The sequence below is a fragment of the Anopheles arabiensis genome, chromosome 2 (genome assembly GCF_016920715.1).
Source record: "Anopheles arabiensis isolate DONGOLA chromosome 2, AaraD3, whole genome shotgun sequence".
Taxonomy (NCBI): Eukaryota; Metazoa; Arthropoda; class Insecta; order Diptera; family Culicidae; genus Anopheles; species Anopheles arabiensis.
In genome coordinates, this window is record NC_053517.1 from 69,491,625 (window position 1) to 69,506,539 (window position 14,915).

At 43.6% G+C, this 14,915-nt stretch overlaps 1 protein-coding gene across 3 annotated transcripts in view; it reads left to right on the forward strand.

The window, feature by feature from the left end:
* Nucleotides 1–14,915, forward strand: part of LOC120894686 (sodium- and chloride-dependent neutral and basic amino acid transporter B(0+)) — a 53,448-nt gene that overhangs the window by 34,295 nt on the left and 4,238 nt on the right. For 2 of the 3 annotated variants that reach the window (XM_040297437.1, XM_040297445.1), the window contains exon 4: nt 14,106–14,337. In XM_040297437.1, the coding sequence (XP_040153371.1) occupies nt 14,106–14,337 (232 nt within the window). Of the gene's footprint in view, nt 1–4,088; nt 4,258–12,019; nt 13,397–14,105; nt 14,338–14,915 lie in introns of those variants that run through there. The other variant, XM_040297452.1, reaches the window with a different exon arrangement.

Sequence of the window (14,915 nt, forward strand, 5' to 3'; positions counted from 1 at the left end):
GATAGAATTTAATATGGTTCACCATGGGGGCCAGCAGCCCCAGCCCAGCCCGTGCACTTGACTAATCCGGTGCGTGGGACTTTGTCGCTCGGTGAAGGATGAGCATCTATAGTGCAATGAAATCTTGCCCTATGCTTTCGCCGTCTATAGCTGGTTCGCTGAGATTCAGCATGAAGGTGCAGCATGTATGAGTTCGGTTGAATAAGAAGTTGAATTTCTACAGGCCAGATTCAGACCACAGTGCAGGTGAGCGGCAAATGGCCTCCTTGGTTCCCTGCCTTGTCACCTACCATCGCAGGCAAAACACTGAAAATGCATCTCGTAAACCAATAAAAAAGGCCCCATTCATCGTGGGATTTGGGACGCACGCAAGAAGTGTGGTGCATCTTCCTCGCTTCACCACTATCCGAGCATGATAATGATGATGCTGATCGCTTATTCGCTAGAGAAAGAAAGGGATTTGTCCGTCACTGTCGTCCCGCAGTCACACCAAAACCCTTAACCTCTTGCTTACACGGTCACGATGTGCGTTCGAACGATCTCTAGTAATTCGGCATTATCAAACGAAACCCACTGTGTATCGTCGCCTAATGGACGGATTATACAAATTTCCACATCCTCTAAACCGTCCTCCGACGAGGACATGGAAGGCACAAATTTTGGAGAAAGTTGTTCCAAACTCCTTCCTACAGTTCAGGAAAGATTCGATTGATTAGTATTATTTTTTGGTGTATGCTTCGCTTCTCTCTGGTCCTCCCAGCGCAACATAAAGCCACAAGGCCACGCCGTTTGAAACCATTTCTATTTCCTGTTCGCGCGCCGCTGGTGCGGCGCTGCTCGCCTTCGTTAAAATGTTAATATCATCAAGCAGGAAACCGTGTTACGACACACAGCATCTGTGGTTATGGAATGCGTTGGCCAAACAAAAAAAAACAAATAAAACAAACCGGAATGATGTTTGTTGATGATATAATTTGGTGGAGGGAAATTAATAGAATCAGCCGATGGTTTGGTGACACTACAGCACGGTTTCACGCACTGTTTTGTGGTATGTGGAGTGGCTTAATAATATTGAACCAATGATCCAAATATATAAAACAATGGATTTTAACCAAAAAGATGCATTTTTAGCACAAGAAGCTTTTATAAAGTTATCCAGAATGGACGTGTAAGATTCTGTACAACATAATTGCGATGTTCTCTTCGTCGCTTTGCCAATATGACTGAGAAATGCAACATACTCGTGTACGTAGCTTTAATTAGCAACAATGCACCAACTAAACGTGCTTCGGCGTGTTTCACATTCGTACCAGCTTCATTCGCACTGTTTCGTTTCCCATGCAATACTGTACCACTTTACAGCTATATATTCTTCGGATACAAAAACACACACAAACGCGCGCACCGTCTGCTGCAAAAATCTTGTTCTGTACACATCGACGGCCAATAACTGTGCATTGGGTGCATTCGCGATTTACCAACGCTTCGCTAATTGCAGCCAGCACCGTCCGCACTTTCATCTAACGTCATTCCTCCCGCTTGATGTTTGCGGTGGTGTAAAGGTGCATCTATTTGCACACCCGCGCCCTAGCCAATCGCTATCTTCAGTGCAGCACGAGAAGGAAAGGTGTACTCGGTATCGAAACGTACGCACGCACGCACGCACGCATCCATGCCCATTTGTTGTTGCTGGCTCGTGCGAATGAATCGAAGCAGAAAGGCTTCAATGTACATGCGCTTCGTTTTACCGGCACTTACCATGACTGCTGGTGGAGGTGTTAGACCACGCTGGCCGGCAGAATGCCAGCAGTAAAATGGTGCACGTGGGCAGCTAGTCGGTTTTGGGCGGAATGCGTTGGAGGAATTGCCGGTCCATCATAGCCCACGGACGATGGCGTTCAAATAGGTAGGACGGTTGGATGTGGACATACGATGCGCTTTTGTTGCGGTTACGTATTGCTGTACCAAAGATGATGTGTGCATTAGGAGCTTTGACCGTCGAACAATAAATCCACAATAGCTATGAATTGGGTTATTTGTCAGCTTACAAAGTTCTAAATTTGGCTAGATTATACAAAATGATGATATTGAAATGCCGTCACTATGCTAGGAGATAACGTGAAGCATTAACTTTACAGGGTTTTCCAGGGGTTCTCATAGTTCTGCGACACATCCTTGACTATTTCTTATGGGAAATGAACTTCACATGATGGAAATTGGACTCTGTGGGACCTATTTTGGACAGGCTCCTTGGAAATTCTTATTGGATTTGTCCAACAATAGTGCTATAGAGTCCTATTAACGTTAAGTTCATTTGAACGCAAGAAAGGGTCAATCAAATGTGCCACAGCTATGAGAATTCCTGGAAAACCCTGTAAGGTGTAAGTTGTTGAAATTTAAGTTTATCCAAGTATTTATACAAATTGTATTCAGTTACGATAGGAATTCTGGTTATTTATGTTCAATTATGGTTTATTAATTATGAAAAGAACTTTTATTGATACCATAAATTTAATTTCAAGGTTGAAGGTACCAACGGTAATAAATTAATAAATGATTTGCTTTGAATAACTATATTGTACAACTATAGTTATTCAAAGCAAATCATTTATTAATTTATTACAATAATTTCCCAATTAAAAGGTGTAATGCATCAAACAGAAACAACAATACACGAACCCATTTTCATACTATCTATACCATTTACCGAGTTGTTAATGTAAATGTTTCATATTTTATCTCATTATCCCATCCATTCACAATTAGGGAAATGCAAATCGTTTCGGCAAAACACAAAAAAAAACAACAGGGAAATAGATTTGAATCGCAAAGGGTGTGTGGTGCCAATCTGCCACCCTTCTACAGGGGGCTTGGCCGCTCATAAACACCTTTCGCTGTGTGTACCATCCATCCAGCCAGGCCGGAAGCTTGCGAAATGTGCGCGTACACCAGCATGTCCGCCTCAATCGCAACCAAGAAGGTAGTAGCGACAGCAGCATAAAAAAAAGAAAGAAACAAAACAACAAACGCATCCAAACCTGACCCACTTGAGCTGGGAAATGGGTTTGCGCCTGTTGTTGATTTCCCTTTCCAAACTTGTTGTTGATTTGTGTGTCTTTATGTGTGTGTGTGTATTATTTTCTCTCCTTTTTACGTTTCTCCCGGCCGTGTCGTTCTTGTGTGTACGCAAAAGTACGGGTTGGCGTGCAGAAAGGGTTCAGTTGATTTGCGTCTGTCAACGATCACCGCTCGCTACTTTGGTTGTTAGTTTTTTGCTTTACACGCTACTGCCAACCGGCACATGCACTGAGGTTGTGGAGTATGGGGCAATATGAAATGATGATCGTGAGAGCGTTTTCCCTGCACTTGCTTCATTCGTTTGTGCCCTGTTGGTGCGTGACAGGTCGATCGACGACAAAGTGCGTGTGTCATCAGGCGTGAAAGTCAACCCCACTTGACGATGCTACCCAGTGGCCGTCAGCATTTGCTGGCGTATGTTTTCTTACTTTCAATCCTGACTGGCCACGGCAATCCAAAACGACGCGGTCGCGTTTTTATTGTACGCTACCTAGCAACTGTTGCTTGGGAAATATTCAAAAACCGCTGAGCTTTGCTATCATCAACCAGACCAACTCTCTCATCCACGAGAGCAAACCAGCACGCTCTCTCTCTCTCTATCTCTCTTTATGTTTGTCTCTCTGTATATTCAACGCAGAGAGCGAAATAATTGCATTCTGAAGCCCACCCCAACTGTTTTCCTTCGACGAGTGCTCAACAGAAAAGGGGTGACGGGAAACGTGGCCACCTGCAATGCACTCCAATCGGGTGAGGCAGGGTTGGCAGAGGTTGTTCTTTGGGTGAGCTGTTGTTGTCGCTATTTTTTTAAAGCGCTTTCATTCAACCTGCTTTCAGCCAGTGTGCGATGCGTTAGGGGAAGGAGTGGGCTAGGAAGTGAGCCTTAGCCTTCTCGTGTTTCTTGGCGTGCGCCATGCTCCGTGACCATACCGGCACAACAGACGCACACGGAGCGCAAAGTAAGCAAAGCCACTCGCCTGCCAGCCTGCCAGCCTGCGGTTCAGTTTTCTCTCGGATACGGATGGTGCAGCATCGCGCGTACGGTCGTACACCGCTCTGTTCGCGGGCGTTCGTTGTTTTCGGTCGGGCCCGTTGTTTCTTTACCGGTGACAAGTGGAACGCGCTCGGCAGTGTGCAATCGCCGATGGGGCAGAACGAACCAGCAAAAGAGCACGCTAGAAGGTCGCAAAAGTTGAATAAATAAATTGCCCAAAAAGTGGTTCAAGGTTTTTGGAAAATTTACTCCAACCCCCAACCCGTTATGTGCTACGGGTGTTGCCATTGATTTTCGGGTGGAACAACGGCAGTGTAATATTCGACAATTCGCTTCGAAGTGATAAAGAATTTGCTCCAACAGTGTGTGTTGAGTGGCTGAAGGAGGCAATAAGGGGATGTTGGTGTCCTGCTGCATCAATCTTTGTGTATTGCCGTAGTGCATTGTTGTTGGCTGCAGGGTGTGTGTAGAAGGAAACGAAAACATAACTTACCCACGTCCGAAAGGTCGTACTCGATCCTTGAGCAACGCAGCAAATTGTGGACGATCGATCGACGGCAGAAAGTGCAGCAAGTGCATTTTACATTCACCGCAAAAGTGCCCAGAAAGTGTGTACCTGTTTGTGAGTGTTTGTGTCTGAGCATCAGTGTATTTGTGGCAATTTTATTTCCCTTCGTAATATTTTGCTAGTGCATCACTGCTTCAATGAGCTAATAATATTGGGAGATTTTCTCCCATTGAAGCACAGTACAGCCATTACATCTCCTCCGATTCGTTCCATTCCCGCTGCGGCTTAAAAGTGAAATAAGAAAATACACAAGTACACTACTACGATTATGGTAACCTTGCCAACGGAGGACCAACCACCCTGCACCCCTTCTCCCGCAAAAATAAGAGCAACATAAAAAAGAAAGCCCACGAAAGCGGCCTTGCCAAAAGCGCCACATAATTAAAACTAAGCTCTGCATTAAACGTGACGTGTGGTGGGGAGGGTGCTGCTTCTGTCCGGCCAGGGTGTGGGTTGGGATGGCCACAGAAGTACAGGGCAGTTTTGATGCTTGAAATTTCGTGCCAAACCCGTAATGAGCCATCACAGACCAACCAACCCGGGTGCTCTCCGTGCGGATCTCGTTATGAGCCACATACTGTTGGCAATTAATTTGTGCCCAGCTCGGAAGCTGATCACTTTCGGATCGGCACGTAAAAAGAGGACCGGTGATCGTGCTGCTGCTGGGATCGTTAGTAATGGATCCTCTCCACCTATGCGTTACTTTTGCTATTTTGGATGTAGTGATTGTATTACGTCGAATGATGTACTTTCTTTGTGTGGAAGAATCGGGTGGTAATAGATGGGAGTTAGCTATTGACGGTAGAGTTCAGATTTGGATTAAATAGGATGTACGGAAATACTGATGTTATTTTTAATGCAGAAAAACATCATTGTTCATTTGATTATAATTATTAATTTCAATATTCGTGAAAGACACTGCAAGATACAAGCCACATGGCTGTTAACAACCTGAATCGTTTTATGTTCACATCTTATCGATGATTCTGCATCACCGGTGCATTACAATACTGAAGATTTATTATTACATCTTTGTGTTTGATTAGATATTGTCTTTCTTATTGCGCCTAAACGCCAACAAGCAAGCCGCCGCCTTAGCAGACTATTGCACTTTCCAAAGAAAAATGGCTGCAATGCAATAAATGAAAACTTAAACGAGAGTTGGATACAAATAAACGCGTCGCACAAAACAAAACAAAAACTGGAACAATTCTCATCGATTCTTTCGGGGCCAGCCAGGTTGTGACCACAATCGCTCGGGCTGTTGTTGCTCACCTTCCACACCTTGCACAGGCACAGCAGTCCCACAGAATATTGAGACTTTCGTTTAACGACCGTTGGGCGGCCGTTCGTTTCGCTTCTTCATCTGCTTGCCTACTATTAATCGCAAATACACCCACCGCAATGAGTGTTTCCCAGGGATCGTTATAACCGGTGGCCATTTTTTATATCATCCATCTATTGCAACTGCGAAAGTATCAAACCGATACGACAATAGTCGAGATGGACAACACGGCCTCTCCCGCAAGAAATGTTTCCCCAAAACCTCATCTAAACCAGCGACTTTAATCGCTTTATCATCTACTAATTGGAGCTTTTCTTATGCTAATGAAATATTTACAGTGCATTTACGGTGCCGCACTGCAAACGACAATGCATATGAAAGCGTACATACTAGGCATGGGCAAAACGATTCTTTTCACCGAACGCGAACGAACTAGTTCGCTCAACAAAAAGAACCGAACGCGAACGACGATTCTTTCGTTCTTTGTTTCATGAGGTTTTTATTCACAAAGAACGCTCGTTATCTTTTTCATTTACCCACCATAGACGCATACTGTAGCCAAAGAAGTACTCATTCTGCGGTTGAAACCAATCATTTAAAAACATTAAACACTCGGCTGTCTGGTCAACACAATCCATCGCAAAATCGACCAAAAACTAGCATGTAAAAAACTAATACGAGCAAAAATGTCTCCTGCATATATTGTATCACATGCCTTATACACACTTAAGGATCTATTAAAAAAAACTACTTAAATACGGATCAACATGATGAGCGCAATCAATTCAGTTCAGTTCATTCGCGAACAATGACTATTCCGTTTGAACGGGCTCGATCTATTGAATTGTATAGGTATAATTTCCATACCAACAGAACACAGATCGAACACAAATGAGCCAGTTCGAACGCGTTCGATGAATTCAGTTGTGTAGGTACGATTTATACACCAACAGAACGCGTTCGATGAATTCAGTTGTGTAGGTACGATTTACATACCAACAGAACACAGATCGAACACTAACGGATCAGATCGAACGCGTTCGATGAATTCAGTTGTGTAGGTACGGTTTACACTAGTGATGGGTAAAGTTGACAAAAATCCGGAGTCGACTCCGATCCGACTCCGATAAATTCGGAATCGACTCCGGAAGGTAGGTCTGCGCTGCAATATCCGGAGTCGTTCGGAATCGTGCGGAGCCGTACGGAGTCGCCCGGAGTCACCCAGAGTCGGAGTCATCCGGAGTCGTTCGGAGTCGCTCGGAGTCGTCGGAGTCGTCCGGAGTCGCCCGGAGTAGGAGTCGTCCGGAGTCGTTCGGAGTCGTTCGGAGTCGTTCGGAGTCGTTTGGAGTCGTCCGGAGTCGTCCGGAGTCGTCCGGAGTCATTCGGAGTCGGAGTCGTTCGGAGTCGTTCGGTGTCGTTCGGAGTCGTCGACTCCGGTCGACTACGGACGACTCCGAACGACTCCGACTCCGGGCGGATCTAGTGGTTCCATTTTGCCGGAGTCGGAATCGAACTAACAATAGTCGGAGTCGGATCGGAGTCGTGGGTGCGCTCCATACAGCACATCACTAGTTTACACACCAACAGAACACAGATTGAACACCAGTTCGAACGCGTTCGATGAATTCAGTCGTATAGATACGATTTCCACACCAACAGCACACGTATCGAACACTGCTGGACAAATTCGACGGCGTTCGAGGAATTGAGTTGTATGGGTACGATTTCAACACCAACAGGGTACATTTTGATCTCTGACGACCCTTTCGCGCGGTGCGAGAAAGAGCGAGAAAGCAATATGATTTTGCACGTTTTATTACCACATTTATGTGTGCCGTCGAACACTGAACGGAACGTTCGAACGCGTTCGGTGTAGTCAGTTTCTTCCAAAAGTCCTGGTCGTTCTTTTTGCTAAGAACCTCGTTCGTTCGTGCACTTTACCGAACTGTTCGAACGGTGCGATTCTCGTTCATTTTACACATGCCTAGTACATACCTTTTTTGTTGTTGTATCGGTGCTCTCTATTGTGTGGCCCCACCAGTCACTGGCCGTCTTTCGCACAATGCAGTCGGTAATAAATCTGATGCCCTGTGGCCGAGTCGTCCCGTAGAGGTTTGAGTGCTGCAGCAAATATGAGTATTTGTACGTTGGCCTTTGTATCGTACAGAAGGGGGAACCGTCATTAGGCAATTTCAAAGGTGCAACTTTTTATTCATTTTTATTGCACTGCAGAATCTTTTTAAGTTGGCTTTTTGGCATCTCAAATTGATTTGTTCCTCTTTTTGTTATTTTGTTGTATCGAAACAAACGGGTTAAATGATATTGCAAACACTCACTACCGACTGCTATCCGCATGACGCAATCCCTTCCGTTCGTTGAATGAAACATATTTCTAAGAACCAGTTTCCTGGGGTCCTTTCATACATTCCTTCCTTCTTGGCAACGGGTTGGCGATAGGCTTGCGGCATTGTTACACTCCCCCTCCGCATGAGGGCCGTCAGCATCGATTCACGATCTACAACTTTGGAATCTTGAATCATGTGTGAAGCTTTCTAACCGCCCACAACGGTGTTACTAGGGGTAACGTTTGCCGCGCACTCAGCAGAGGCCATTAAAGTTCAAGTTCTGTGCTGATTCGCGCTCACCTACAATTACAACTCAATTCCGCAAATTCCACACGCACACATGGACTCACAAAATATGAGCTGTTTGTCTTGTTCGTATTCTACTCTACTCTATGGAGGAAGTTTGACGATAGAAAGCGTCCTCGAAGCGAATCGAGACGTGGGATGTTTTTCATACCGAAAAAGGTGGCCTCCTGAAGCGTGCGGGGCGGTTTTAATGTTTTCTATACCCTGTAACGCGGAACTATATGTGCTTGCCGTCTCGGACAGACATGGGTGTTAAAGTCGAAGGCCAGCTTTCAACGCCGAATGCAACGTCAGTGATCCCCAACCGGTGTTTGTGTAGTGTGTGTGGGAGCATTCGGAAGTATATACGGTTTCGATTGGAATCTCATTTCCATACAGCACCATCCAACGCCCTCGGAGAGGACGTTTCGTGGTTTGTGAAGGAAGAAGTGCGGAACAACACCACTTTGGAAGCCTTCGGTTGTTGCATTCGGGATGTATCTCTCTTTTCCCCGGTGCAACTTGGGACAAAGCTTCAGTCTCAATCCTCTTGTTCACAGCTCAATCACAACCGCTTCAGTACACCTGAGCTTACGGGCATAAGCTACAGCTCGTCGACAGATAGCGCACAACGACACTGGCATACGAAATTTGCTTCTAATGCTGCCACTGTAACATTTTTCACGCATCGACAATTTTGATCCAGATATGCATATCATCAGCTATGGAGGAGGGAGAGGTAGCAGCAGTCGGTCTGCCAGCATCATCATCAGCTGATGCATGAAGTTGGCCTTCTCTGGAAGTGGAAACGGCTGGAAATAACAAAAGCATCCAATTTCTCACATCCCTTAGCTAGACGCCTTTGTTGCGCACTACTGCATTTGAGCTCCCGCCGTAAGATAGTAGGTTGGAGCTCTGGTACAGAGCGATAGTAGTGGACGGTGTCAGTCGCAATGACAAAGTTGTTGTCATAATTTATGAGAGTAGATACACACCTGTTGGAGGAAAACATGTGTTCCTTCTTTGCTTCTTTTGCACAATTCCGGAAGATAAATATTGGTAATGGGGCGAAATTTACATGGTAATTAGACATGTTTCGAATTTGTTAGCGATAGTTTGAAGGAATTTGGTAATTGTTTGTAATGTTTGTGTTGAGTTTTTAAATACTAACACGCCTTTTAAGTGTTTTATTTCTCATTTAGACGCATTCGTTCGATTTGTGAATGAAGTGGTCAGGGGCGGATAAAGCACTACGCACACTCCCGACGTGTCGAGGAGGCCACGAGAAAAAGAACCCACCCCTCGCTCATAAGTAAATTTGCTTCCCAATCTTACTTTGGTTTAGAATTCCTCTCAAAAATTCCTGGTTTAGAATTCCTCCGCGCTCGACACTTCAAAAAGTCCTACATCGTGTGACCGCCTAGAGCCTCAACTCATGTTAATCCGCTACTAGAAGTCGTCAATAAATGTACGCGCTTTAAAAATATTGCCGAGACTCAACTAACTCAACGCACTACTAAGATCTCGGCTATGATCTTGGTTAAACTATTTTAACCGAATATCTCGGCTAAATATGATAATGTCAGCTCACGCATTTAACCGATATTCAGTTTGTGAAAACTGAGATATCAATAAACTGGAAGATTTGGGGATATTGCTAGTGGTTTTTTTGTAGCATAAAACAGTTGATTCGTTTTATACCTTGTTACGATAACAAACTTCGTCTGAGAATTATGATTTATTCTGGATAGAAACATGTATTTGTAACTACAGCATATAAGACGCTTTCACCACTGCAGCTCTTAGTTCAAGTTGTTTTTTTTTTGCAAACATCACAAATTCGTCACAAGCAGTAATGGAAAACTACAATTTTTTTCTTAAAACATCGTATTATCTTACATATTCTTGCTCCTGAATGTAGAATATTTGCTGCATGAATACAATCATTCGACCAAACTGTGTTTCCCTTGCACAGTATTAAGAACAGGACGGGTGACAAATCGATTACCGAATTTCTGTAAACACAATAATTAAACTGATATCTTGGTCATTTTGACAATTTAGAACGGTAACAGCATTGTTAAAGTACGAGCTTGGCAATTCAATTTTCCGAGATCGAGTTCAACAATATTGTCAACTGTAATTTCGGTTATTCGTAAAGTTCATTGTCGGTAATCGTGAAATTTGTATTGAGATATCAGTGTAGTGGGCTAAAGCTGATTGATTTCGGCACTATTTTTAACCGAGCTCGTGAAATATTATTAGTGCGTACTTTGTGGTAGTCTAAGATTTATTCTAAGATTTATTGTGGTCTACTTTTAGATTTAATTTGGTTTAATAGCCTATTTGATAATATTATGTTGAACATTTTTTGGTAATTGATTCAAAGACAATTTAATCCGAACCAAAAACCAAGAAGCGGGAATATGCAACGATTGAAATGTTGGATCAGAGTAAAATTTGGAAATTGAAATAGGTAATGTTTAATAATATAAGTAAGGATCAATTTATGTTTCAGGATTGAATTTTAGATGTTTCTTTTTGACATATGGGATCTAAATTCTAATAATTGAAGTTGCTTGCCGGATTGTTTAATAGACTTACTCACACTACTCCATTATCAAAGTCGCGTCAGGCCAATAGCTTTGAAACTTTTACAAAATCCAAATATTGATCCCTGTAATTTAAAGTCATTAATTAGATGATTAAACGACCACAATAATGCAACAATACGAAAAGATAATAACTGTACATCCTGAAGATAACTGACGAAAACGAAATTACCATTTCAATTTTCCTTTTTTTCCGTCCAAAAGTGAAGCCAACGTTTGATAACCACCAGCTGACAATGACGGTCGAGCTAGCAACGCTGCACGAAAAGCGTCGAACAATTTCGCGACCTGAGATAATGATCTAACGAAAATATCTTCCAATCTCGCATAACTCCCCTGGAACCCACGCGAAGGTTTTCGTGTGCCGTGAATAGCGTGATTTAAAATAGTTTTGCTTTTATTATGTTTCCATTTTCACCGCCCTGCTCTGTACCATGTGCATGAGTGCATCACATCCGGGGGAAGAGGCCCCACGTTGCAGATATTGGTACGTGATCGATAAGCCGCTTGCAGCAGCAGCGTGTTTTTGTTCAACTTTCATTCGCCAATTTGCTTTGCTGCTGCCCTGAAGGAAATGGGGCTTAGACCCGCTTCTTATCGGAACCAATCGGGTGTGGATGGTTTTTGCCGCTAGGATTCGACTTTCTGCTCGAGTCGATATCGTGCTAAGGTGAACCTCACGCCCGTGATGCTCGTGGCCGGGGTGGGATGCATCGCTTGGGAGATGCAGCAGCTAACCGGGGTGATTGGTTGATGGCTCGAAGGGTTACCATAATCGTCACGGGAACGGCGCTACCTTGAAGAGTACCTTTTTCTTATGTCTTTTTCGTGCCTTCTTACGTTTTTGTTCCATAGTTTGTAACGTTCGTAGTGAGTGTTCGTTTCCTGCTGTTTAGCACTACCTCGCCGCTGTGCCCGTTATTATTGAACGGTGTGTGAAAATGTGATTAGTGTCATCCTGCGGTGGCACGGTGGCGAGAAAAAAACGGCGACGCGTCCTCGTTATGGTTCGAAATTGTTAATTATGTCGCTTTGTCATCGGACACCCGCCGCCGCACCAGTCGATGGCAATACACAGAAGACGGCGGAAGACCGCATCGTACTGCATTCGGGTGAAATGCTGTCGCCCTATCGGTGGGCCGTGGACATTGGTGCATCCGCAGGCGCTTTGCGACCGGCGGCTGAGCAGAACGAAGCAAGTGTGACAAACGGCTTAAGCGCAAATCTCCACCGATCGTCGAGATCACCGGGAATGCTAATCACCGTGGCCCTGTGACCAGCGGCCGTGAAGCAATTTACGGCGCGGGCTAGAAGAGGGGACCTGAGAAGCTCGGGTGGTCTTCCTTTTTTCCCCCTTTTCCCATTCGTCCTCTTCTAAGTGTTACTGTGTTCGTATGTTTGTGTGTGAGTGGCTATGAAATTATGACGACGCCATGCCATGATAGTTAAGCGCGAGAGCGAAAGTGTGGAAGAAAAGCGGTTGATACATGTGTACGGTGTGTACGCTTAAGCTTGGAGCCTGGCTTCCCTCCATTGATCCCCACAAACACAAAAGCAAATAATAAAAAAAAACCTCGGCTGCGAAAGCACAGCGATCAGTGGAGTCAATAAACGAAAAACAATCACCACGACCCGTGCCGGTTGGTAGAGCCGCCCTCCCGTTTGGCGCAAACAATTAAACACAATAAAGGTGAATGAAGTGCCGGGGAACGTTAAACAGTCAAAAACTAAGAGGAAAACCCCCTTGCTCCTCTATATTTATTCCGCAAACAAATGGAGTGTCAACAAACTGTCGCATACGTAATGCAATAACCCACAAACCGGAACCGGTGTGGGGCGGACGCGTAAAACGTGTACTAAGAGAAGCCAAAAAAACAACAACAAACATAAACGAAAACAGAAACGATTAGCGCGGAAGCGAACACAGCCAGGTTTTGTAAATCTTTCATGTGCCAATGCTAGTAAAAGTTTTAACAAATTTTAACAACCACGTGGCGCACATTGCCAAGCGTTGCGTTTGAAAAGCTCTCGCTGAGGGGAGTATTTAGTAAGTAAGTTAGTAAGTAAGTGGCCAAGTGGTGGTAAACGCACAGTTTCACGCTCACATAAAAAAGGCGTACTTAACGCGACCGTCCATTCAAAATGAGGAAAATGGATGTCAACAATGCTAAATATTTGCTCGATTACCTCTACTACACGAGAGATGATGAACAGTTTCGTTTCTACAAGAAGGTAAGCAGCAGAACCACACACACACACATACACCGTACATTCGATATGGTGTCAACGTTGAAACGAAGAAAATGAAACACAAAAAAGTGCGGATTATTTAAGTAAGCAAAAAAAACACACACACAAAACGCAGCTTTCCATGCAGCGGAGGTTAATTGAAAGACAATCGTTGTCTCCTTAGCGTTGCATTTGCATTGTCTGCTGTAGTAGAGCTGTTACGCTTGATGTAGTACGCATTCGAGCAGTTCGTTCTGTGCCGACGCTCGTCTGAGATCGGACTTGGTTCGGGAAACTTGTTTCGCCATTCGCGTTTTCTCTAGGATGGAGAGGAAAAAAGATTGGAAGCAAATGCAGACCAAAACAATTGCTCAATGCATGTGTGTGTAGAATCGTTTGTTTTAATTACAAATGCAATACTCCCTTCTAAATGCATTCTTTCTATCTTCGCACACTGTGTGTCGCTCGTTGAACTGTGTCAAGAGCAACTTTTTTTTCTTCTTCTCTGTGTAGTTAAATTAAATTATTTATAAGCTCATTCGGTAGTTACAGTTCATGCATTACACATCGTAAATTTATTGCATTCGAGCAGACGAAGAAGCTTTAGCTCCAATTTTTATACAATTATTTTCAACCAACCACATATACGAGAAGAGTTTGTCGTCTGCAGCAGTGGCATTGAAATCTTTCGTTCTCTCGTTCTCTTCCACAGTCAAGATCATCAATATTTCGCGGTGTGATACTATGTCTGTGCTTGAACCTTACCTTCGCCAACGTGGTCCGGTTCCCGCGGGAACTGCAGCTGCATGGATCCGCCTTCCTAGTACCTTATGTTATACTGCTCCTTCTAGTCGGCCTTCCGGTGGTACTGCTCGAAATATCGCTCGGCCAGTTTCTTGGCCAAGGTTCGGCGCACATGTGGCGCGCAGCTCCCTTCCTGAAGGGTAAGTTGGATTTAGAAGCATTGTATTACCAAAGACGAGTGGATTATTTGAATAGATTTGTTTATTAGAATCTTGGTTTAATAAAAATCTTAGAAAAAGTAGATCATTTAATAGACAAACAACTCAAATAATTATTACATTTTCAAATAATTACCTTTTCACTTTAATATTTAGCCGGTTTTCTTACAATGTATCTTTTAGCTCTTTGCACTCTAAATGATCATTCCTACTTATGTTTAAACGACTGAAAATTGACCTAGTTATTAATAGTATACAGGTATTCCCCTATATATTTCATACTCGACAAACGATTTTATTAATTTGACAATAATGTGAGCAAATTGTACTGATTTGATACATCATTTGTTAAATACAAAATATTTTCGTCTCTTGATGGAATCCAGTGGACAAATTTACAAGGTATTTGAGCAGATGTATGACTATTATTTAAAACTACAAAAAAATGTGAGAAAAAATAATAAAATTCAATATAAAATAAAGCCATTGTTTACACCAAAAACACATGCCAACTTTTTTCAATCCTTTAACATTGAAAACTAGTATATCAATTGTAATAT